The sequence below is a fragment of the Rhipicephalus sanguineus genome, chromosome 3 (assembly GCF_013339695.2).
Source record: "Rhipicephalus sanguineus isolate Rsan-2018 chromosome 3, BIME_Rsan_1.4, whole genome shotgun sequence".
Lineage (NCBI taxonomy): Eukaryota > Metazoa > Arthropoda > Arachnida > Ixodida > Ixodidae > Rhipicephalus > Rhipicephalus sanguineus.
This window is the reverse complement of record NC_051178.1, coordinates 92,036,212-92,061,661: the sequence shown is the minus strand read 5'-3', so window position 1 is coordinate 92,061,661 and position 25,450 is coordinate 92,036,212. Positions and strand designations below refer to the sequence as shown.

General features: G+C 45.7%; 1 protein-coding gene across 1 annotated transcript in view; it reads right to left on the bottom strand.

Moving 5' to 3' along the window:
* Positions 1-25,450, bottom strand: part of LOC119386845 (hemicentin-1) — a 139,497-nt gene that overhangs the window by 41,976 nt on the left and 72,071 nt on the right. Inside the window, exons 4-7 of the mRNA XM_037654113.2 lie at positions 8,451-8,654; positions 6,472-6,768; positions 2,690-2,995; positions 232-519 (exon numbers count right to left, since the gene is read on the bottom strand). Of these exons, the coding sequence (XP_037510041.1) occupies positions 232-519; positions 2,690-2,995; positions 6,472-6,768; positions 8,451-8,654 (1,095 nt within the window). The remainder of the gene's footprint in view (positions 1-231; positions 520-2,689; positions 2,996-6,471; positions 6,769-8,450; positions 8,655-25,450) is intronic.

Sequence of the window (25,450 nt, the reverse complement as noted above, 5' to 3'; positions counted from 1 at the left end):
GCATTGTCCGACGCAATACGCAAGGCATAACATATCCGGCAGCATTTCTGCATCAAGCAGCTGTGGTATGCCGACCAACCACTCACGGGAAACATTGATCGGGAATTCAGGGCAGCGCCGCCATAAAAGCGACAAAGACAAGCGACCCGCGTGTGGAGATGCCGCGTTATTGCATCGAGACGGCGGCCGGCAGCAACGTAGCGGGGCGACCGCTTTGACTCGTCCACTCACCCTGGGGCACGACCAGAAAGACGCACGGCTGCTCCTGGCGTCCCACCTCGTTGCGGGCCCAGCACAGGAGCGTGCCGTAATCGTCGGTGGAATGCGCCGCGTAGCGCGCCGTGCTCTGGGTGCCGTTCCAGTGGACCGAGTCGAGCTGGTGGCTCTGGAGGCTCGAGTTGAAAAGCCAGAGGAAAGTGACCGCTGCCGGGTGGGCCTCCACCTCGCAGGACACGTCCACTTCCTCGGCGCGTGCAGCCGTGTAGACCACACGCTGGTGCGATCGGCACACCGGAGAGTCTGCAAGCCGCGGTGTCAGTTTGCAATTTATACGCCGGGAACGCAGAAGAGAAAGCTGCACCAACACTTAGCAGTTACTGCGGAAAGAGTGATGCCGAGAGGAGTGGGAAGACAGAAATACCTTCCATACAAACGCCCCGAAAGCAAAAATTGTACGCCACCAGACGTAGGCACTAAACTACAATAACAGAGAAGAAATAAGCCTTTGCATAAAAAAAAAAGAATTTCAGGAATCATTCTCACTATCGAGGCTTTCCTAAATGATGCTCTAATCTTTAATTTTACTGGAAGATTGGAGTACGGGGTACGGCACCTAACAAGTTAGTGTTATGTTTTTAGCTAGATGGATCTTTACCGGTAGACTAAAATTTTAAAAACCCTAATACTTTGTACACCTTAGGGATATTGCAGAAAAAGAATTCGCTACACGATTACAGTTTTCTTCCTATCAATTACCTCTCTGTTTACAGTGCGTTCAACCACTTCACTCCGGCGCAGAACACCTAATGAAGTGACTTCGTTGTTTTAGAGTTTTACTAAGTCAGAGAAGGCAGTGGTATTACGTGAAGTACCTATATGTTTAGCACCATAGTGATAACAGTCCCCGAATACTGTTTCCTGAGAATTGTGCTGAATGGCAACAGAGCTCTTCCCCCTCCTGTACGAAAACAAGAATGGAAAGGCAGTCGAGAAATGAAATGTTATGACTATAGTTCGTAGACACGTAGCCCTCATTATGGATGTCCTATAGCGAATAATGTATGTGTCTGGACGTTCTGTGCGTAGTGATCTTCAACACATTCGGTGGTCGTGTTACTGCAATTTATGATATCTACATTGTTATGTGACTTGACTATATTTTGTGTTGTTTTTCGTGTTGCTATGTGAATGGAGTTCCTGCTTGTGTTATTGTGTTATGGCTTGACTGACTTATGTGAACTGTCCCTAGGTGCTCTTTTGCGCAATTCTCGTTTTTCATTGCTCTGACTTGCACGAATTCAATTGTCCGTGAAAAGGAGAAGACGGTGCTATGTAATAGCGCTAACATCTTCTAAACAACGTAGAATTCAAGAATGCATTCAGGGCGCCTAAATATCACGCCGTGCGATTTAGAGAAAGCAGGATCATCGTTACGCGAAGCACACCTAGTGCATATTGTTGCCAGTATACTGTAGTAGCCGCTACTAACTTTTTTCTTTATTGAAGATTAGTTAATTAGTCCTAATGTGCCTAACTAGACAAGTACTCACCCAATCAATAAAATCTGAATGAGGCATATGTAGGCATGCTCGAATGACATCTAACTACGCTATTTTCAGCAACGTACTAATTACGCGCTCAATTTTTCCGGCTGATAAAGAAAGCGCGCGAAATATGAAAGATAACACGTGACTACGCCCCGACTCGCAATAGGTGGGAACGTAGTTTTGACTTGGCACATCACAGCGATCCTATTTGAGTTGAGGACGCTGCTCCCTGGTGCGCCCTGTAGTCTAGTCACGTGTCATTTTTTCAGATTTCGTGGGCGTTCTTTATCAGTAAAAAAAGAAAAGCGAGCAGGCAATTAGTACGTTTTTGAAAATAGCGCAATTATATGTCAAGGAATGCCTCATTGACATTTTATTGATTAGGTGAGTATTTGTCATGTTATAAACATAATTAGGACTAATTAAATAATCTTCATTAATGAAGCGATTAGTAGTGGCTACTACAGTATACTGGGAGCAATATGCACTATGTGTGCTTCGCGTAACGACGTTCCTCTTTTTATATATCGTGCTGCGTGATAGTTGGGACTCACCGTATGTACGGGCGCCACTGGCGTAGCCACAGCGAGGTATGAGGGTTTCAATCCCCCCTTGATCACATATGCACCCCAAAAATCTTGTGTTTCCTATGTATGTGCATACACACACAGATGCAAAGACGCACGAACATATAAAGGATGTAGACCCCAGCTGCCCTCCCCTCGAAATAAATATTCGGCAACGCCCCTGAGGGGTACAACAAATGACTATCCTATCCACAACATACTATGGCCGCAAATTAAGCCGCGACTTAACGCAGCGGCTCTTTTTTATTTGTTTCTACTGTTTTCTGACGCGATTTTTCGCTCCTAAGTTTTTGGTTCGTTAGTCCTAGCAGTCTAAGACAGCGTGCCACAACGTACGTTTGACGTGTATGTTGACTTCAGCGCTCGAGCCCACGCCTTCAGAGTTGGCTCCCAGGCAAGAGTAGTTTCCCGAGTGGCTCGTGCCGATGTTGCGAATGACGAGGTTGTTGCGCGTGGGCCGCTTCGCGCCGAGCATCTCTGCGGCTGTGGGAGCGGGCCGCAACTCTCGGCCATTGAACATCCACTGCACCTCTTCGACCGGCGGATTCGCGTCGATCACGCACTGGAAGGTGACGTCCGTCCTTTCGCGGATGTTGTCGAACGACATCTGGTGGCCCAGGCGGAGCTGTACCCTCGGTTTGTCTGCGATTGAGTGAGGCAGCAGGACTCCACTGAATCGCTACTGTAAACTAAAAGTGGGAGAACCGCAACAATCGATTCAAGTTAATATACTGCATATAAACAATATTGACCCTAAACGCTAGTACATGATGCCGAATGCTTTGTAATTGTGCTACTACTCTTGGAAAGTACATTATGCGAGATGCCGGGGGGCCCCACTGGTTATGGTCGTCGGCTGCTTGACCCAAAAGTCGTGGGTGCGGCCACGGCGTTCGCACTTGGATGAAGGCAAAATTACTCGAGACTGTGGGATTTCAGCGCACGTTAAGAACGCCAGGTGGTCAACATTATCCAGCGACCTCCACGGCGTCTCTAATAGCCTTGTTCGCCTTGTGACGTTAAGCCCCTAAACCAACAATAGATTACGTGAAAGTTTGTTTTAGTACATCTAACCTGTGTAACGGCCTGGAAGAACACAGACAGAAATGAGCGCACAGGAAGAGTACAAACACGCTAACGTGGATGAAAATGAAGCCTAACCATCCAGCATAATTAAGAGTTTCTTTCTGAGCTTAATTTATTCGGTATAACAGACTGCTGACGAAAATGAGGTCGCTTAACTATTCCATTCTCGGCTCAGGCGGAAGTACTTTTGCAGAGGCACAATCCCCTAACCACTGGTAAAATTTTGTGCTCACAGCATTTCACGTCATGAATAAATTTAGGTCAGACCCATCTTCACCCGCGTGTATAACCCACTAGCGGTAATCTGGATGGTTGAACGCGATGAATAAAAAAAAAGGCGAATGAATGCATTATTCATGTATGTATTTATTCAAGGCATGCATGAATCTAAACTCTAGCTTTTCGCGAACGGTTATTTTCACACAAGTTCTAACGTTGCTTTGCATTTTTTTATTTTCTTACTTAGGTCGGTATACATGTCTTCAAAATAGCTTTCCACGAGAGCTGAGCTATGTGTCTAATCTACTTCCGCATTCACAGACGCATAGTCTTTACAGAAACAACTTTCTCATCTCTATTGAATGTAGGCAGGACATCAGAGCAAACAAGTCTATGAAAAGCGAAAGAGAGCGAGAGAGCGTGATTTTAATGAGTACTGGAGATGCCACTCATGCAAGATGTCTGGCATGCTTCACATTCAGGAAGTTCGGGTGAAAAAACGAAGATAAAGCAAATTCAGTAAGAACTAAAAGTGCGCTGCTCTCGAATATTCCACTTCTGGTGACTGCGGTGACGGGGAGTGTTTTGGACAGGACGTCTCCACTGCGATTGAAGCTTTGAAAAGGACACAAAAATAATACGCGCTTGCGAAATTTTCGTGGCCTCACAAGTCGTTGCACACGCACCGGCACAGTATGTACGCCCGGTGATAACTTCTGTACTGACACAGCGCTTCTCGGTACATTTCGAGGCAAAGTAGACAGAGCCGTTTTTTTTTTTTTTTTATATTTGTACGAAGGTCGCAAGTTGCAGTTACGTATACAGCTTCATTAGTTCTTTTTTTAAGGTGGATAAAAAAAAGAGGAACAGAAAGAAACATAAGTTCAGCATTTGCATGAAATAATTGCTCCGTAAAAAGTTATATACAATTTATTTATTTCGCCAGAGAAGACCGGCCATCTATGGTTAAGTGACGGCAACTGAATTCGCTTTCTTCGTTGTTGACTTTGTGGATTACGACGAGACACAGACAGAGAACTAACGTTCGTGTTTGCCAAGGACGTCGCAATAAGTTTTATACTGCCAAATTCGCTCGTATGGGTGCGCTAATGACATTACCATGAAAAGTTGTTATCAATCCTAAAGGCTGGAGGGGACATCATGAGAAAAAGCTTTAGTAATCTATGCCTCCCAATAGAGTGTCAAAGAATACACTTCCGCGTCAAAAATAAAAGCTGCACTTCGATGTTAAAAAGAAATATGGCAGTATATTTTAGGTTTACACATCCTTTCTCGAACTGGAAATAATTGCGGTGATCGTGCTAATGAGAGGTACTGTGAGATTAATGAAAATACTTTATATTGCGTGTTTACACACTTGATAGAAAGACAGCAATTAGGTAGACTTTCTGAACTGTTTAACATTTTCACGTTGCCAAAAATTTGACGGTTCACGTAGAAAAAAAAATTATATCATTTGTTTTTATATACAGGGTAGCGAACAGTCTGGTCAGGCATTTATCCATGTCTTCCTCGGGAATCACGGCCACTAAACTATATTTCGGGCACAAAAGATGAAATAATGGTGTTTGTGGTCTTATGCTAAGAATTCTATGATATATTACATCCTTTATGATATGGAAATTAAACAAAGATGAGGTCGTCTACGTTGCCATGGTGATAGCCTAGACATATCTCCTTTTCCCAGGCACACAGAGATCGCTCAAGCCTTACTCTCGGAAAAAAAAAACTTAGAAGAGAATTACGTTTGGTAAAGTCCGATCTCTTTTTTTGTTTCCTTTTTTGCCATAAGGAAGAACAAGTGAAGAAGTGTATGCGATGAATTTTTCACATATACAACATTGACAAGGAACAGCTGTTGTGCTGAAAACTGCCGGTTTGACCTGTTGACCTATTAGAATACAACTTTTATGGCTAACAACAAAGACGCAAGGCTGAAATGCTGTCACTAAGTGCTGCGTGCGCGATTTTCATGTTTGCTATTTTAGTCAACTTACTTCTGTATAACTACTTCTTCATTCCTTTCGTCACTCATGTTGTAGCATGCATTTGTTAATCTTTGGAAGCGTTGCCTTTTTTTTTTGCCTCCCCCTCCCCTCTTTCGGAAGTGTTCTTCCGCGTAGATTCCTTGCCTGCATGCGACATCTGAACTACATAGGTAGCGCCGCAATATCATTACCATAACGTATTCCTGACTATTTCTATAGCCACTTAACATCATTCGCACCTCTGGTTGCGCTTGGTACGCGTCCTGCACATAGTTTACCTGTCGTCTGAACCAAATTTCAATCGGTATCATCCTGCATGTACAGTCGCGCTCAATATGACTTTCAACACTGGAGCATGTGGCCTCACAAGTTCAAAGACTGCGCATGGCTTCCACTAGCCATTATTTCCATAACTAAACACTGTTCTCGCACTCGGGGATGATACCAAATAAGAAAGTATCGTTAAGTTGCTGAAGTGAAAACTACTTGAGGCCATGGACGCGTCTTTGAACTCATGAGGCCACGCGCTCCCATGTTGCAAGTCATATTAAGCGCGACTGTACACTCTAAGAAAAAAAAAAAGAGATATTACACTCCTTGGCGATCACTACACTCTCGACGGACAGTCATGAGACCCAATAGAGAGTTAAGGTGCGTCTTTAAAGAGAGTTATCTACGTGGCAAGTCAGGAATCAGCGTAAAAAAAAACTGACATACTGCTCCTTTTTTTTAGCAAGTGTACCGCGCCTTCCGCGAATGCCATATTTGCGTTTGGCGCCCCCTGCCGTTGCTTCCAATGCTCACAGTGAACGCTGAGTTCCCACTGGTCCTCGCGGGCGCTGTTCCTTAGGCGCGGGTTCTGCGCTCGGCACACCAGCATCTGACCGTTGTCGGAGCGTTGAGGCGAGAACGCCACCACGCTGGTGGTCAGGTTCCCGTCCTGCGACACGTGCACGAAGGTCTGGTTCAGCTGCTCGCTGCTCTTCCACCACGTGATCTCCGGTGGCGGACGCGAACCCCAGACCTCGCACAGGATCTCGGCTGTGAGGCCCGACGAGATGGGAGCTTCGCTCTTGCGGATCTGCACCGACGTCGGTGCCACTGGAACCGCGTATAAAGAAAGGAAATAAAAAAAAATGGCCGCTTATCTGCGCGCTTCGCTGCAAACGTCGTCGAAAGACGATAGTCTACTGCCGGCCGTCTTTTTCTGCCGGCTATTCTGCATCGTTTCAGCACAGCCTAATAAACGCTAGCATATTCAGCGTATCCTAAAAAATACTAGGGTCTTTTGAATTACGTATCTATGTATTTTCTAGTAAAGGAACACACCACCTAATACTTACGTATTGATGTTACGCCTCAGATATGCGTAATATTTGCTTTTTGATCGACAACGTTCCCAAGTATGAACGCAGCTACCAGTTCAAGATGGCTGTGCGTTCAGCAAGTGCTTAAACTTTGGCCGGGTGGCTGAATCGTATGACAGACAGACAGACAGACAGACAAAAATTTCTGTGTTTAAGTTCCCGAAGAAATACTATCGTCTTTGAAACAAACAAACAAGAGAAGTCATTTCATTCTGCTGAGCTCTGTAGCACACAACGCAGAAGTGACCTAGAAAGCGGCCCTTTAAAAGGCGCTTAGCGACACGCATGTTTTGCGTTAAATTTTCGCAAAGGCAATATTTTTGTGTGCACAATTCTTCATGCAGGCTTTGCATGTTGTCCTGCAAACGGCTTTTATTTTAGCACCATGAAATTCAACGAACCTCTATGGCAAGTGCTGTCTTTTTCAAATTCGTTTGGCACAGTGAGTGCAACGCTTTCATATGGTTCAGATATATTCGCTTTCTGCAAGCATGGGGGCTTAGCCCAGTGCTTAAAAAAATTGCTTTCGGAGCATGGGAGCTGGTTCCAAATCCAGCTCTCCCAAGAAGCTTTATTTTATTCACTTATTTCGGGAATTTTGCTTACGCACAAGAAGAGTACTTAGAATCTGTAATGAGCCATGTACAACTGCGCTGTAATGAGCCGTGCATGCATGCACAAAGTCCGAGCGTTGCATGTAGATAGTAGCGACATGTAGGTTGCATGTAGATAGTAGCGATACGTAGGTATATCGTAGGTAGAAATCACGCTCATTCTTGGTAAGAAGTCAGCATTTCGATGTTGGTTCTGTTTATTGCCACGCTGGCTGACGTAATACTGGGCCATGACTTTCGTAGATCTGCCAGTTGTTGTCATAAACTGGCACGTGTTATGATCTATTCGATATTTATACCGATTCCGTTATCACGTAGTTAACACTATAACCCGGACGACATGGTCCGATGTTAAATATTTTCATGCTAGCCTTATACATACATTGGCTATTCCACGCTATAAATTGGGAATAATTGTTAGCCACCACCAGTAACGATTCATCGCCCGACAGCGCGCCAAAGCACGAAATACAAAAGATGAGCAAATGAGAAAATAACGAAAGTGGCTTTTTGTGTTACTTTCACATCTTTCGTGTTTTCTCCTTATATTGCGCTGTTTCACAGTGTTTAGCCACCTTCCGCGATTTATTAGTAAGCATTACGAGTGTTTTACTAAAAATGCTTGCGCAAGCTCTACTGCCGTTGTTTAGAACTCATCAATTTATCATTAAGTAGGTAAACATTTATATCGGACACCAGTGAATATTGTTCGTGCTACCGTAGTTTATTGTTAATTTTTTATAGAGAACGCAGGCAATTGATTTCCATTCTTGCTAAATAAATTAAGGTTACAATGACTCACGGTTCAGTTCCAGTGTGACAGAGACCTCCATGGGAGTGGACACGTTGTTGGAGGAGACACACGTGTACGTGGCCATGAGGTCGTTCCTCTGCAGCGAGGACAGCGTCAGCTTGGACTGCTTCACGTCTCCGGCGACCGAAGTCAGCGTCTTGGTCGGGAAGTCGCTGCCGTTCCGCTTCCATGTGAGCACTGGAGACGGCTTTCCTGCAAAAGTCAACGTGGTCAACTGAGATGCGGGGAAACATCACCATCGCGCGCACCGCGCGTAGCGGGGTTTCCTTGACCACGATATTATGTAAACAATCCTACCAGCATACGGTAGAATAGACGTTTATTCGTACGAATTCGTTCCGATCTTCTTGGACTTTTTGCATGCAAAGGTAAGACTACTGACGCTTTACATTGTGTTCAAAACTCAAGTCGTGAAGACAGGGGCGTAACCAGAATTTTTTTTTTCTCAGTGGGCGAGGGGGCGGAGGGTCAACCCGCTTGTATATATGTTCGTGCGTGTGTTTGTACGTGTCCGTGCACATATACACATGCAAAATTCAAATTTCCCGGGGGCGGGGGGGTCTTATCCTCCGCCGTTGCGTGAAGACCATGTTCATACGACGTTTCTGTAGAAATACTGCTTGATAGCTTGCTTGATCGGGACTAACTGGCCTACAAGCACTGCAAGATGACTATCCGCGGTCAATAAAATGTTGTGATAGACGTGACAAGGAAAAAGTCGCCCGCATATTTCCACGGGGGGAACTCGAGTAAATGCGTCGCAGAGTGGTGTAGGTATCGCGTGAATGTTGCGTAATTGTGTATGGTTTGGGAATGCTTAATTGTTACACGATGCGCACACCAAGTACGACTTGAACGGCTCCAGCGTGCACGAAGTTCCGGGTCCGCAGCTCGCTTAAACGCTTGCGTTCAGCGTCGTATGCTCGTCTCTTCGCAGTCTTGTCTTCTGCGTTGCTTGCTGTTGCTGACGGCGACGACAGTGAGGGTGGGGTAACGTTGCCTTCAGCGAGTGGTGGGACGCTGATTGAAGGTACTGTTGCTTCCATCGCATCTACTCGAGTCAAGCAAAGCGTCAAGTCAAGCGAAAGCCAAGTAAAGACGCCCTTGACTGAATTTCGAACGCGCGCTCCGCCGCTTATTTACACACCGCCCGCGTTCGAGGGAGAGGAGGGAGGGAGGAGGAGAGGCTTGCTGCCGGCACGAGACGAGCCGAGCATGCGCAGTGGGGGTGTAGACGGCGCCACCGACGCCGCAGGTGCGACTAAGAAATGCTCCGCATTTAAAAGAAAGCAAGAAACGCACTCCACTGGGCTTTTCGGTTGTTGACTGCAAACAGCGCAGGAATCCCATGACGACGATGGCAGGACCCAAAGTAAGTTGTGTTGTAAGCAAAATGTGTGGTACTAGCGAGAAAACGTCTTCAATGGTTTTTTTTTTCTGCCCAGACGCACAACGCTGATGACCCTCCGCGCATTGTCGTTCCCGAAAACGCAGTTAGTCAAGTTCAACGAATTTCTTAAAACCCAATAGAGTGCAAATCTACAGTCCGTCGTTGGTGCTTGGCTCGAAAGACGACCTTAACTTTTGGTAACCAGTTTTAACCTGGATATCGGGCATTCTACGTCTGTATAAGATATCGTTTTTTATTTTTTCCTTTATGATATATTATATTCTTTAGAGCGAGCATTTAAGAAGCTCAATTTGTGGCCATTCATATTGACGCGCGCATCTATGCAGGAAGTCTTTTTTTTTGTATGTAATAACCTTGTGCCCGACGTCCTCGACCTACGCTGTTTGGTAAAAGTGAATTTGCCTTTAAAATTATGACACGTGGATTGGCTGTTCGGTAGGTGATGTACCCAGTGGCCCATTTAAAGCCAAATGCGACATAATTCTTGGCGGCCTGGCTGGTTGCATGCGTCCGCCGTCTACATAAACTTTAAATCCGTTATCCTTGCCAACTCATAACGAAAGCTCTCCGCTCTTCCATCCGTCACTTTGTAACGTAAGACGATCATGGCCATAAAGTAATAAAACGTATAAAGCAAATAAAATTTCTTCCTTGCGCTGTGGTTCAAACCCATGCCCCCACGCTCCGAAAGTGAGTCTCTCAACCGTTGGGATGCTTGTACAATGCGAATACACCGAACTGTATATAAACTCTACGCTTATGCACGCATTAAAAAAAAAAAGAAACCCGGAAGAGGTTCTGCGTGAATATTTTATGTACGTTGACCACATTTTGTGGTTCTTTGACGAATGAACAATAAACATTTATGACCTCACTGTTGAAGCACATATCTAGAATATCAGATATGAAAATGGTTTTTTATGTAATATTTTGTTTGGCTCTTTCGCGTTCTTTTCCCTGAATTGCGTGCGCTTGTGTTAATTTCTTTATTATTTGCATGCACCACGTATGTCTGTTTTCTGCTTATGCTTATGTCGTCAATCTGACAACAAATGTTTCTCCCCATGCACGCCGCTCATTAAAATAGTAAATAATTTCATAGATAGATAGATAGATAGATAGATAGATAGATAGATAGATAGATAGATAGATAGATAGATAGATAGATAGATAGATAGATAGATAGATAGATAGATAGATAGATAGATTTATTTATTTATTTATTTTTTTTTATTTATTTATTTATTTATTATTTATTTATTTATTTTCTTAAAGATGGGTTGCATCCTGGCATTCCGATCCATCAACAACATTTGATATGTAGGTTTACACGACCAGTTGTTGATCAGTCACTTTGCCGAGTGTTTGGACCTAGGCCGAAAGAGCCACAGCTTTCATTTCAGTCAGGGCACTCTAAAGCATTTCAAGGAAAGTATAGCGATGTATTGCTTCTTTAAAAAAAAAGTCCTGTACATATACGACGGAAGCAAGCTTCGGGGCGCGCTTTCGTCGTCCTGGTGCAGCTGCTTGTCCCATAAGTCTGCAGATTGATGGGGAAGGAAGCATCTTGGGAAGCTAAACACTTCCGGTACCGAGCGGAAGCAAGGGGCTGAAGAAAGCGGGAGCAAACTAAGAAGGCTGTCATTCCGTTCTAATGGGATTTTGCGCAGTCTTTAGAAGGTCGATAAGCTTGCGAAGGAGAAGTTGCCCTTTCTATATACGGCTATCAAGCTTGTCTCTGTGCAAAAAAAAGCTTGCTCTGCATTCCGCGAAAAATCCCAACATAACACGACGCACAAGTAGCAATTTGACCTAGTGCCTTCGATTATGAGATACATATTTCCTCTGAAGAAGATTACAATGCACAGAAACACTCAATAAATATTTTGTAATTCTCTTTAAAATGTGGCAACGATGCTGAAAACCGTGGTAATGGAGGCCAACATTTTCCGAACTGCTTATAGCGCTTGTGGTTAAAGTATTATTGATCAAAAGCCATGTCTTCAATTGATGCTGACTGACTCAAAGCTACCGCATCTCCCTGCACCTCAACTTGGTCTACTAAGATGAAACACAAATCGACGTGATAGCACGCGCGTTAAGTAAAACTCTCATAGGGATTTAACACAGAAGTGGTACTTTTTATGCGTGCCTACTTTATACCATCGATGAACTTCAATAGACACGTCATTGATTAGCACTCGCGCTCCCTTTGAAAGTCTAAACGCGCTAAAAAATCGCACTTGTATCAGCCTATGCACCTTATCTACATTTGAAAAAAAAAAAAAAACCATTATCATATAGGACATTTTAATCAGCCTCCGTGTACCGACCGATATGCCAAAGGCAACTAGCCTGAAAGAAAGTCACGACGGGACCCCGAAGCGTATTGGATAGGCTTAAAGGAGGGGCAGCACGTGGTGGTATAACTCAGTGGGAGCAGAGATTCCGCCTAATAAGCGTTCCCGGCGAAACGCTCGTTTCAGCGCCGCCGTTGATGGGAAAGGAACCGGAATTTTCAGTTTACCCCGCGGGTCATGACAACGCAACAAGTCCCCGTAGGTACGTATTGGAGAAACTGAAAAGAGAGACGTGGTAAAAAACATTGAGAATAAAAAGAAACTATATAAGGAGTGAGCTGCCATCGAGGGTCACCAATTCCTTTCTCCTTTCATTTGTGTTCTGTAGACTCCATTTTACCATTCTCGTGCGCTCGTTTACCTATATCTTCACGACGAGCGAAGGAGATGAAACATTCTTATTTGAATTAAAGCAGGCAAGTATTTCACTTCACGCTCGCGGCGCGAGACGGGTGTCAACCTGGCCTGAAACGTGACCTGTTTGCCGATAGCGAAGTACTGGATGCCTGGAACGTGTGGATGAGAGGAACAGAATCTGAAGAGAGGACGAAAAGAAAGAGGCGAGGCAGAGGGAATGGGGCACTCGCTGTTTGAAAGCGAAACTGCAGCGTCCTTTTCTCACCCCCCCTCCCTCCCCTTTTTCACTCCTCCTCGGCGGGCAGGCCGCCGACCGCCAAGGGTCGGTAATAATGTTTACCGCACAAATTTGAACCCTGAGTTGCCACGGTCTCGTCCTTTGTGCAAAAAAAAAAAAAAAAAAAAGGAACCAGGGATAGAGAGCTAGGTTTATATGTATATAAACAAACAAAAAAATCTGATCACGTTTTTCTTGCTCTTTGGTGTTCTCATTTATTTCGCACTACTTCTGACAGTCTCAGAAATAATTAAAAGGCCGCGCTTCATTACATTACCTTTTTTTTTTCACGCTCGCTTTCTTTTATCCCAGCGTGGTGTTTAGCGAGCACCTGTCTCTCGGCGACCCGATTTCCGCCGCGCCGCCCTGTTAATATCGAATTTTTGGTGGCACTCGGATGCACCCAGGTAACGCCTGATTGAGCTCCTATGAAAAGGACTGCACGCCACTTTGGGGAGCGATTTTTTTTTCTCTTCTTTATTTCTTTTTTGCACGTTTCGCGAAGTGCGCTCGAGCCGTTTGAACTTTGTTACGCAGGACACGGCCCTTCGTGTGACACTTCTTGTGATGCTATTAGTGACGAGAGGAATGCGTCCAACGCGGCGTGTCGTATTATCGAGGGTTAATAAGGCGTGATTGCTGCATGCGAGAACATGGCAAACAAAATATGATCATCAGTGATGCAGTGTTGATGTGTACTTACCTTATCAGGAAAATCGATGGGAAAGACGACGTTAAAAAACAAACAATGCACGCTTCTTTTGTGTAGTCATGACTTTTGTATGTAATAATAATGAGTTATACTGGCCTTCTCGCCAGCTTTTGTAGCATAATTTCTTCCCTTTATTTTTTCTCCATAGGAAGGCGATAAAAACGGCTGGTCGAGCAGACTGAATTATTGATCGGTACACGTCGCAATGAAGGCGCTTGCAGCCTAGTTGTTGTCGGAACTTTTCAATTGACGCCCTTTTATGCATATCTTGCGTAATGCGAATGAATTGTATGAATTTAGTTTGTGAATGCAATCTGTGGGGTTTAAGCGTACAAGTGCGGTCACGCGGTAACTTCCTCTCCATGTTCAAAACAATGTCTTGTGCTTAAACCTCTGAGATAGCGCTAGGTTCCATCGCAACACTAGTCACATCACTTTTCATGTCATTGTGCTCATGTGGCAGCTTTTTTTTCGCTCTTGCTAGGTTTTTGTAGGTCAAATTGTATGTTCGATATATGACTGAACAAATAACACTTACCAGGCAAAGCGTGAGCTTTAAAACAAGTTAATTTTGAAAGGCTGTGAGATTTGTTGTCCTCTGATGCTAACGTCTTCATAACCACCCTGTTTCCGGAAGTGTCACCACGGGAACTTTTTGCCTGAAGAAAGTAAGAATTACCGGCCGAGGCACATAGCGAATTCCCAATTTACTACGAAGTAGGTTTTTCTGGCCTACAAAGCAGTAAACGAGAAGCCTTGTGTTTTTAGAATGTGAAATTCGCATAGTTAAATAGTGATGTGATTGCTCTTACTCTAGAAAGCCTGGTTTGTCGCAGTTGCTGCCGCTTCTAAACACAAACACAGCCGCGGGAAATGAAACGTATTGTGCCTGACGCAGTCAAACCTAAGGGAAATGCAGTGATTGCCAGTACTTCGACAATGAACGTCACTAGTGGTCCGTGGTGTCGGTTTTCAGTTCAAACGCACAATGTTTGAGAGACAACGCAACAGCACGCCTAATATTCCCCAATGCTACCGCTAGAGGTATCACTAACAGTCCTTCGGCAAGTGTGTGCCCGTTGGTTTTGAAGCTGCTATCGAGGTAACTTTTCCTAAAGCGTTGTGGCTTACTGCGACGAGGTAACGTATTACTTAAGCGCTGTGAGCGCAAAATTCAGAGGGTAGCAAGGTTTTAATAATAATCATCGTTGAGGTTTAACGTCCCATAACCACTATATGATTATGATGGAAGGCATATTGGAAGGCTCCGGATATTTCCACCACTTGGCAGGGTTGCCAGGTTTGGCAACTTTGCGCCAATTTGGCAACTTTTTTAGGTCGGTGGCGGCAGAAAAGTCGTCTTGGCTACTTGGCTACTTTTTGGCTACTTTCTTGACTCTTCGATCGATTTCAGCAAAATTATCAATATCTGCTGACGTCGCAGACGCTGGTGTTCTATTATATAGTGTCAAAACATGGCAGTCAATACGTGCTTATAAATATCCGAAAATTGAATTTGGCACAATTTGATTACGCAGATAATGAACTTCAAGGAAAAAGATGGGGCAGTGGGCTCAGCAAGCGTAAGGTTGAGTGGTGGCGACCATAACAAATATAAAAAACACTACACGCTTATATCCTGCCAGTCAAGCAGATCTCACGCACAAAAAAACAATGCTTTTGCATACCTGGCTGGGACTCGGCGAGAACTGTTGCACGGGGCCTCATTCTGCAGATCATCTATTGCTGAACGCGGCTTTAAACCGCAGTTGGAATAGAACAGACTCGAAAGCGCTCTGCATCCAGGATGCTCTCATCGACATTAGAAATCGGATATTCGATATTTCAAGTGAGCAACGAAAAATCAGGACACAAGGGGCAAAAGAGGCAACGCAAGCGCTCACTCACAACACTTGTTTGTCAGCGCTTGTGTTGCCGCCTTTGCTCCTGTGTCTTGGTTTTTTTAGTGCTCTCCTTAGAATGCCGTAACTATTCGCCCAACAATCAATCCTTCTAGGGTGTCCGACGAACTGCTATCATTTCTTAGGCTTAGGTGCGGACTGCGACTCTGGATTCGTCATCACGGAAGATTGCGAAAATGGCTACGCTTTATGCTTCCTTCTAGTTATTTCAAGAAACGTCGTGCGAGACGCGTGAACACAGTTATTTTTCAACAGCGCAAACACTACGTCAACATGCATGAAATGATAAAGTCAACAATTTAGGCTGAAATCTTAGGAATTATGATTTTGAAATGTTTTTGCTGCACATATTTACATTTTCGTCAAAAGGCTTTTGTATTTAGCCATTTAAGTAAGTATGTGGAAGTGGTTTTGACACATGTGTGGCTACTTTTGGCTACTCTTACTGCTCTTGGCTCAAGTTGGCTACCTTTTGGCTAGTTTTTCCAATTTTCTGGCTATTTTCTGTCTTTTCGACCTGGCAACCCAGCCACCTGGGGCTCTTTAAAGGGCACCTAAACCTGAGTACACGGGTCTCAAACATTTTCGTCCCCATCGAAAATGCAACCGCCGCGGCCGGGATGATATCGCGCGACCTTCGGGTCAGCAGTCGAGCGTAACCATAACCACCAGGCCACCGTGGTGGGTAATGTAGTCAAGTTTTATTTTATTGAAACGCTTGCTATTGGACATGGCCAAGTGCAAGTGAATATATCTCGATCAATATGGCTAGCCGCTGACATTATAGCGAGCCTGTTTGAGACGTCGTAGTTAGGTGCCTTCGTTTGTTTCTCGTGCTTTCAGGGCCACATCCAAATCCTTGTATTGAGTAATAAATTGAATGAGGCGTTCCAGGTAACTTATACATTCTGTTCATATGAAGAGAAAAAACGGCTTGTTTCTTTGTGTCGTCATGACATAGCCCTATACGGAAGAAAAAACATCAACTATGTCGAAAACTCATGAAAAACAAATTTCATGCAGCCCTTAGGAAACAATCCCGGAACTATTTCTTACTTTCTCTGCAAAAACCACCTCTTTCGAGGTTATCTAAAAAGGCGGTCTCTGCAGCGCGGTTACTTTGATCTTCAGTTGCTTACAAGGGGAGACAAAAGTTACTTCGAGGCTCACATTGCAAGCCGCATCTTCTTGCGCTGTGTGCTTAGAACTTTCTGCCATGAAGAAGGCAACGAAAAAAGTTTCAAAGCTGTTTGGTTCCACACAAGCAACATGCCAAAGGATTACGGCTGTGTATCTTGGAACATCATAAGCCCGCATCACCTCTTGTTCCTCCTGAAGTACTGTGTACTTTCAGCGCTGTTGCTAACCGTACAAACACGTAAATATACTTTTTAGATTCCTACTATGCGCCCACTGTTTTCATTTTGCTAGCAAGCTTTTCTGCAGAGAGTTCTGGCGGCTGATGCGAATGCGACCTAAGGAGCAAAGGCGGATCAATTGAAAGTTTGCTGTTTTCATAAGACAGAACGGAAACATCGAAAGCCTCAACTGTTTCCATTCGTTCTTTCTGTTGCCATTTATTCCCTCTCTTAAGACCTAATACATTATTCGCTTCGATGAATCTTAACTCAGTTGGCGTGGAAGTTATGGTCGTACGCACATTTTGTACACTTTTATTTTTCTTCGTCTTCAACCTATCTCGTCTCGCCGGATTAGATTCTGACACGTTTGCGCTCAAACCACCACCTCAAGCATATTTATGTGTATAGTACTCTCTAACCTACCAGATTAGGTAGTGACATATTCCAGTTGGGTTTCGTTAGTAGAGGTTTCTCAGTTTGTTTTTCACTTGCCAGGTTCAGGACCACGGGAAGTCGACAGCCGTCCTACGCCTAAACCCGTACTCCCTACGCTGGACCCAAATTCGACGCGGGGCGTATATGGGCACCCGGATGGGCCAGAATGGTGTGTCGTTGCGACTTTTTTCATTTTGAGTCCTGGTAGGATACTCCCTGTCGGTCCACCTCCCCTGCGCCGTAGCCGGCTCAAACTGCCATTTATCATTCGCCCGTCAAACATTAATAACGAACCCCCGCGGAAGTCGTTCCCCCGGCTGTTCGTCGTTCCCAATTTCTCTTTCGAATTCAGGCTCTCTCGTCTTCGTACGGTGTTCCGTTATTCCGCCACACTTCTTTCGCGCCTACTTTTTCGCAAAGGTAACTGCGTTCATTCACTTATTGCCCGGGATTGCCGCTCATTTCGGGCGGCGAAGCCCCGTGTAGCGTGACATTACTCGAGAAAGTCCCCGACGTGCGGCACACCCATCCACGCGCTTCAATTGCGAGTCTTTTCTTTTCTTCTTCGTGTCTTTCTTTTTACTTCACAGAGAGAAATTCGCGTCACCGCTCGCACTGAAGAAAGGCCAGCAGTGGAGGAAAAAAAAAGCTAATCTTGCGAGGACCAGGCGCGAAGGAATCTTTCAGCGAGTGCGCGTAACGCTGAGAACGACCTTGTGAAAAGTTTCGCGCGCACTTCACTTGATTTTACCACAACGCTATTCTTCGCAATGCGATGAACAATATTTGAAGTTTGTCGACTGCGGAATGTCTGTTGTAATGTAGCCAAGTGAGCGCGAAAAATGCTGTTCTTTAGAACGTGTACGTGTGGCAGAATAACGTTGAACAGGATACATATTCATATTTCCGAGCCTTGAATATTTCTGGCAAGAAAAGAGAAATTCGCGCAGCAAGCAACTGGCGATGAACTCAGTAGCATCATCCATGCGGGTTACCGAGAAGATTTGGGCACGTTGAGACAACGAGCAGTTAACCCTTCGCCTTGGACACTGTGGGAGTATGCCCACGGCTTCGATAACAAGCAACAACGTTCATCGCGGCATGCACAGCCGGCTGAGACTGCCAGCAAGGCAAGCGATCGATGCATTACGCGAGAAGCTCGCTCAATCAGCAGTAACGACGCCTGAGCCAGCGCTGGACAAGAGGGAAAACAGAGATCAGAGTACCATTCCTGACTGCTCCCTTTACTATCTAACACTTAGGTTATTGTAGGCCCAGGCGCACCCTTTATACATAGTGCGTTTCTTAACGTTCCCTGCAATACAACAAGCAGATTGAGTTCCCACCCGAAAGCGCGTCATCCGCCCTTCTCCCCCCCCCCCCCCATGTATATGTTTTTCAGCGTGTATTTGTCCAATTGGTACCAAATATCTGTTGAAGTAAAATAAGTGGTCTGTAGCGCTAAACACAATTCATCTTTGAGTACGTCCGTTAGGTAACAAGGGAACAGAATGACAGTCATTCGTCCCCCCTTCGCTCTCTTCCCAGGCTGGCTAAACGTAAAGGTGAGGCAGACGAAGAGCGTGCGCTCTCATTTTCTCCGAGCAACAGTATCGATTATTCGAACAATATCGCAGCGAAGGAGACGCTTTCACAACACAAGACAAAGTGTGCTCCAATGTTCTATAACTGATCAAGATCGCCGCTCTTACTTATTTCAACATAAACCAATAGTGGGAAGTTAGACAGCGTATGTTACTGATGTTTGCGCGATGACCTACTCTCATTCACTTCCTGCAAAAGCTGAAATTTCAAGAACTGCACTCGCAATACGAAGAAACGCCTGTTGTAATCAACATATTATTACGATAGCAATTATATGGACAGAGTCGGCTGAATTTTGCCGTCGCCGTCATGCACCGTATATGTATAAGTATGTATATATATATAAAAGCCCCAAAGAAAAATAATTCAGAAAAATGCTTCCGAAGCGCGGAATCGAACCAGGGACCTCTTGCTCCGCAGCGAGTGGCGCTATCCACTACGCCACGAAACGCAGATCCTCCACGTAGCTAACGGCAAGCGTTATATACACACCATTTACCGCTGGACGGACTCGGAGACGCTAGGCGCTTATAAGCGTTTCTTCATTACCAGCGAGATGGCGTTAGGAGCGCGACGGGTGGATTTAAAAGTCGTCGGCGAGCGCGCTCCATTCTTGTTATGTTTGCGCAGGGAGAACCTCGCCCTTCCGCTGTCTGCTCGCGCGGTTTTTCGTGCTGAGGGGAAGAGGGATGTTTCACGCTTTCACCGTGATGTCCGCGCTCATGTTACGGAGCGTACGAAAGTCATTCGAGCTCAAGGGACGCCGCTAAACGAACAAACAGAAGATGAGCGCGAACTATCAAGTGTCACAGCTCGACACTTGAAGCATTCTAGTTCCCTTCGCTGCTTTGGCCGCCTTTGCAACTGGAGCGCTGTTCAAACTGAGAGTATGCATTGGCGAGCCTCACTTCGTATAATATTAGTTTCTTGCTATCGCATTCATTGCTTCGCCCTTGCGGCGAAGCTGTGACTTTTTTTTTTACATTCCTACACTTTATCACACAAGAAAACTGGAGTAGGGGACTGGCTTACGGGGAGTCGCCTAACATACTGCGTCATCAACTGCACTCCCGGAAGTGTTAGTAAAATCGCAAATACTGCGCTGGCCCAGATAGCAGGCTGAGCGTGTACTGCAATATTAAAATCCAGAAACAAAAGTCCATGGCTTCTCCTATCTTTCAATTTTCCTTCGGAATAAGCTCCTGCCGTTTCCTTCAACGTTAATTGTGATACAGACAGTCCATATTCCGGACTATGCGACCGTGACAAAGCCCTCTTATCCGCTATTACGGCTCAGTGAAGAACGAAGAAACAATCCATTACGACGTCGGAAAAGCGATTTAGCGGGGCGATTGCTATCCGCGCGGACATCCATCAGATTATCCCTCCATTAACGGTTTGCCGCGAAAGTTCTTCATCGGAGGCGAGCGCAATGCGAAGCGCGCCCTCCTCTTGCGTTCTGTCTCATCGCGTGCTGATTTTGTCGGGTCCGTTAAGAACCAAACAGGTCGAAATGGGGCATGAGCCGCAGTTACGTAAAGCGGCCGGAAATGAAGCAGGGCACCCTCATATTCCCAGCTGTGCGTTTCTTAGACGAACCGAACAATCTTCACATAGAGTCGACGCAATAAAGTTTTACTCGCGCTTCCATCGAGTGGATGGCGTCACGCATGATTCGACAGCTTCTTCCGGTCCGAGAACGAAAGTCTGCTGATGCGTCCTTTAGCGTCATCCGTATTTCCAAAACCAGAATATCTCGCTATGTTGAAGCTTCCTCCGAATGTACTTGAATAGTTTCTCGCACTATTTAACTTTCTTTCTCCTTAATTTTCACACTTTCCACACAAATTTTCAGAAAAACCGCTCCACCAAACTTCCTTATATTGCTTTCTGTATAGTGTGCAATAGCAGATGGTTTTACCTTTTGAAACGTCCGCGCTTAAATTGCGTTTTCAAAAATTTCAACAACGCCCTATGTGCGAAAATAAAGACATCTTTGCAGCAAACTGCGTTCAATCCTGATTTATTAAACTGAGGGTTTAGAGATGCGACGCGAGTTGGTAAATCTCTTGCGGTTTAGCTGATGAATTATGGAGCTCTCGTGGCACATTCATTTAAACTTGTCAAGTAGACGTAGCTTTGTCGCACTGTTATCCTCCATGCTCTATTTGCTTAATAATAATATAATAATAATAATAATAATAATAATAATAATAATAATAATAATAATAATAATAATAATAATAATAATAATAATAATAATGTGATCAGGGGTCTGCCCAGAGGATCGGAGCCAGCCAGAGTCCCGGGGAGATGTCGAGGAGAGGAGCCCGGAGCTGTTAACAGTAACGTTTTATTACATATTTACAGGTAGCGTGTTGCTACATGATGGGGTTAGCATCATGGAAGCTCTCGAGGGGAGCTTCTCGTAGCTTGTGACAGCTTGAGAAAACTTGTGAGAGCTCGTCGGGAGCGCATCGGCGCTCGCATTTTATGTCCTGGCCTTCCCAGGGTTCCCTGTAGAAAAAAACAATGGAGGCCAGGATAGTCCAATGAAAATTTCCATCTTCACCTCCGCCCCCAAAAGGGGAAGGTGAAACGCCGCCTCCTTCCTAACCCACGAAAGGAGAAAGAGGCACGTCCAGTCCGTCCCATGGCGAGGGAAAAACACTGCCCACCGCGCACACACGGCACAGCACGAAGACGTTGAGTCTTACGTGGAAGTCAGTTTCGTAGTCTGTTGCAATGATGGGTATGCGGCGCCAGGCAGGCCACGTGGTGGAAACAGCGGCAACAAGGAGCCACGGAGAACGTGGGAAATGCATCCGCAGACGGTTCCCAGTCGCTGGGTCCTTTGTCCGGGGCACCTTGACGACAAAGCAAGCCGCCTCGACGGCCAACAACTCTTCCTAACTGTCAGTCGGTCAGGCGTGCCCAAAGGGTTTTACGAGGGGCGCAGACAACCTGAGAATATTAGACGAACGACCTTCGTGTTGTCGCCGCTCTTGGTGCATCTCTGGAACCGCTGACCCGGAAGAAATCAGGGTAGTCCTAGCCGCAACGTCTCATGCGTCAAAGCGGCGCCAAGCCAGGCAGGCCGATCATAACAGCCCGTCCACCGTCACAGGAGGTCTCGAAGGGGTTGCAGCACCAAAGCACTCCGCAGAGACCGTAGATCTGCTCCCTTGTAGACGTTGACGCAGGCTGCACCAATCTCTGGACCTGAGCCATGGCCAGCAAACGCCAGAAACGAACCACGCAAGACCCGAGGCACAACAAACATAGGGCACTCAACTGACCTCGAGAAATGCCAGGTTACAGTTTTGGTAAAACTCCCTAGAAATTTATAATTGGTGCGCTCACTCGTGAAAATCAAGAATCAGATAACGAAGCCATAACAAACTCAGACCTACTACGTGCGAAGCAAATCAACAGCCTAACGTTTTGTATCATTTCCCAGAGAGATTCACAGCGTTCAAGGCACGCAGGTGCTACGGGCGAAACAAAACGAAAGGAGGTAGTTAATGAATTACGCCTCTCACAGTATAAGTAAAACTCAAAATCAAACTTGCGCGTATGAAAATAAAACAAACAGAGAAACAAAAACCTACACTACACCGATGCGCATACTAACAAGTGTGCTGCAATTTACACAAGGTTTATACAGAGGATTTTACCCTCAGCCTACCTCTCTGTTAAAAATCAACTTGCGCAAGACCCTCTACTTGGGTGTTAGATTTCGCTAAATGTAAGCAGACACTCACTTCAACAAGTATCTTAATGTCTGCAGTTATCATGAGGAAGAAAATAAAAGTTGCAAAAATCGACATATTCCTTGCTCATCTGCAGACACGCGAACATTAAAAGCAAAACAATTCAAAACTGGATACAAGAGAAATTCTTGGTAGCCTTACACTGTCCGAACATTATGCGGATAAAATAAAATCAACAAAAGCAAAAACCTACACTACACTGCAAAAACAGAAGGTTTAAACAGAGGCTTTTACCTTCAGCCTACTTCTCTGTTAAAATCTGCGCAAAACCCTCTACTCGGGTGCTAGCTTTTGCAAAATGTAAGCAAACAAGCAGTTTAGCAAATATCTCAATGTCTGCAGTTAAGATGAGGAGGAAAATAAAACTCAAAAATCGACACAGTCCTTGCTCATCGGCAGACATGCAAACGTTAGACAGCTAAACAAAACAATAATAAAACTGGATACAAGACAAATTCTTAGTATCCTTCGTGACACTGCGTAAATTAATGCGGCACCCTTTAGACGTGCTCTGGGGGGACGCGCATACCACAGTTGTCGATGGGCCAGATCGCGACGGAGGGACAAAAAGCCAACCTGTCCGAAGCACACAGTGGCGGTGACCTTTGTTCCGCGGGCCCCGAACTCCGACAATGACGCACCCGGACGCCTAAGCTTCCTCATTGTGAGCCTTCCAGAGCAGCGGTCACCCTCTCGCAAACCTGGGGGAGGACCTTTGTCGTTACAGTCGCGTACGCACCATCTCGCTTTGCTCCACCGTTTAGCCTTCACCAAAGATGAAGAAACCAGGCGACCACTTCGGCGTCTCTTTTTCCTGGCCCTCGCGACACGCTTCATGCCTAATCTCGATTTGTGCGAGACCCGCAACTTTTGGCTTTTAGAGAACTTATTAGGGGTTTCCAGCCTCCGCTCAAGGTAACTTGGACCTTTCCCCTTTTTCCGAAGTTTTCGCTGGCGCCTTTTTCTTTCAGGGCGGCACGGAACGCTCCCCGACTCGGCAATAATACTCGGAAGTACTTTGCTCAAAACTCCAGGCGGCTCAACTGGCGTATCCTCGGCGTTATTTCTAGCTGTCTGCTCTTCAGAAACAACGCTACAATCGACACTTGCTAAACCAGCCGGCTCGCCATCAGATGTCTCTCCTTGATGAGAGTCATCACCCTCGCGCTAATCTAAGCGCTTCATCACCTCGCGCTATGTTGAGCGCCTCTTCCTCTCGTGGTAAGCTAAGCGCCTCATCATCTGAACTTTTACAGTCTGCTTCATTAGCGCTTTCTGCTTCCGGAACCTCATGAGCAGACTCACAGGCCATCGGATCCGTCATAGCTGCCGCCGATTCGTCACCAAAACAAAGGCCTTTCGAAAGCATATCCACGTCATTCTGAGAGGGATAATGCTCGGGCAGGTTTTGGGACACCAAAGTTTCGTAGCGAGCAGTCTGAACGGTCCCTCACTCTCAACGCGGGCTAATGGCAAACACACACTTTCATTTTCAACTACTTGCCATGCACACGGGCGTTCCCCTGTGGTCACCTCATTTGTCAAAGAGTACGGATGTACACTATCAAACGTTGCGGCAGAGTCCCGCGGTACGTTTTCCTCAACTAATTCCTGAATGGGGGGTTTCAATGGTTCCAGATCATTGTCGCTGCTGTCCCGAAAACAGAGAGCATTCCTAGGCTTGCGGCAGCCGATTGCGATGTGACCTAGCTCTTTGCAACGGTGGCATACAACCGGCTTCCTAGCCTTAAACGCCTTTTCTTTCTTTCGATCTTCTGAGTGGCTCACTGTAGACGTGGACTTAGCAGGACTGCCTTTCTTTTTCTTATCTGAGGGTGCTATCTCGTTATTCGGGTTACTTGATGCCTGATAAAGTGCTAAAGCCAATCGCCTTTTCTCATTTATCCTGTCTTCTTCAGCCCATCTTTTGTTCTTCTCAACTTCCTCCCAGCACTCCTCAATTTCATCATCCTCCGCCCCGCATTCCTGAATAGCCTTAATCAGCTGTGACTCTCTCTCTTCTCTCCCAACCTTAATTCCCAGCTCTTCACACAGTAGTAAGAGGTCTGGTCTCTCTAGCTTCTTTACCAACTCCATGGTCTTCACGAGTGAGGACTTTCTACCCGCCGTGACGTTAGGTAGCGAACAAGCGAAGCCTAGACGCACGGTAAAACACTGCCAGTTTTAGAACATGAAAGCTAAAATGGTGAATAGCTGTGACGTATGGTAGCGGTACAACGAAGCCTATACGCACAGAAGATTACACACAGATTTAGAAAACTTCAAAAGCTAAAACCTGGCAAAACTCAAAGAAAGTCAAGCACTCACCATATCGTTGAGGCCCGAGTCAAGCATGGGTCATCCCGTTGCTGCTAACCAGTTGATGTGTTCCAGTTGTCAGCAGCATCCCACCGCTGCCACCAGTTGATGTGATCGGGGTTCTGCCCAGAGGACCGGAGCCAGCCAGAGTCCCGGGAGATGTCGAGGAGAGGAGCCCGGAGCTGTTAACAGTAACGTTTATTACATATTTACAGGTAGCGTGTTGCTACATGATGGGGTTAGCATCATGGAAGCTCTCGAGGGGAGCTTCTCGTAGCTTGTGACAGCTTGAGAAAACTTGTGAGAGCTCGTCGGGAGCGCATCGGCGCTCGCATTTTATGTCCTGGCCTTCCCAGGGTTCCCTGTAGAAAAAAACAATGGAGGCCAGGATAGTCCAATGAAAATTTCCATCTTCACCTCCGCCCCCAAAAGGGGAAGGTGAAACGCCGCCTCCTT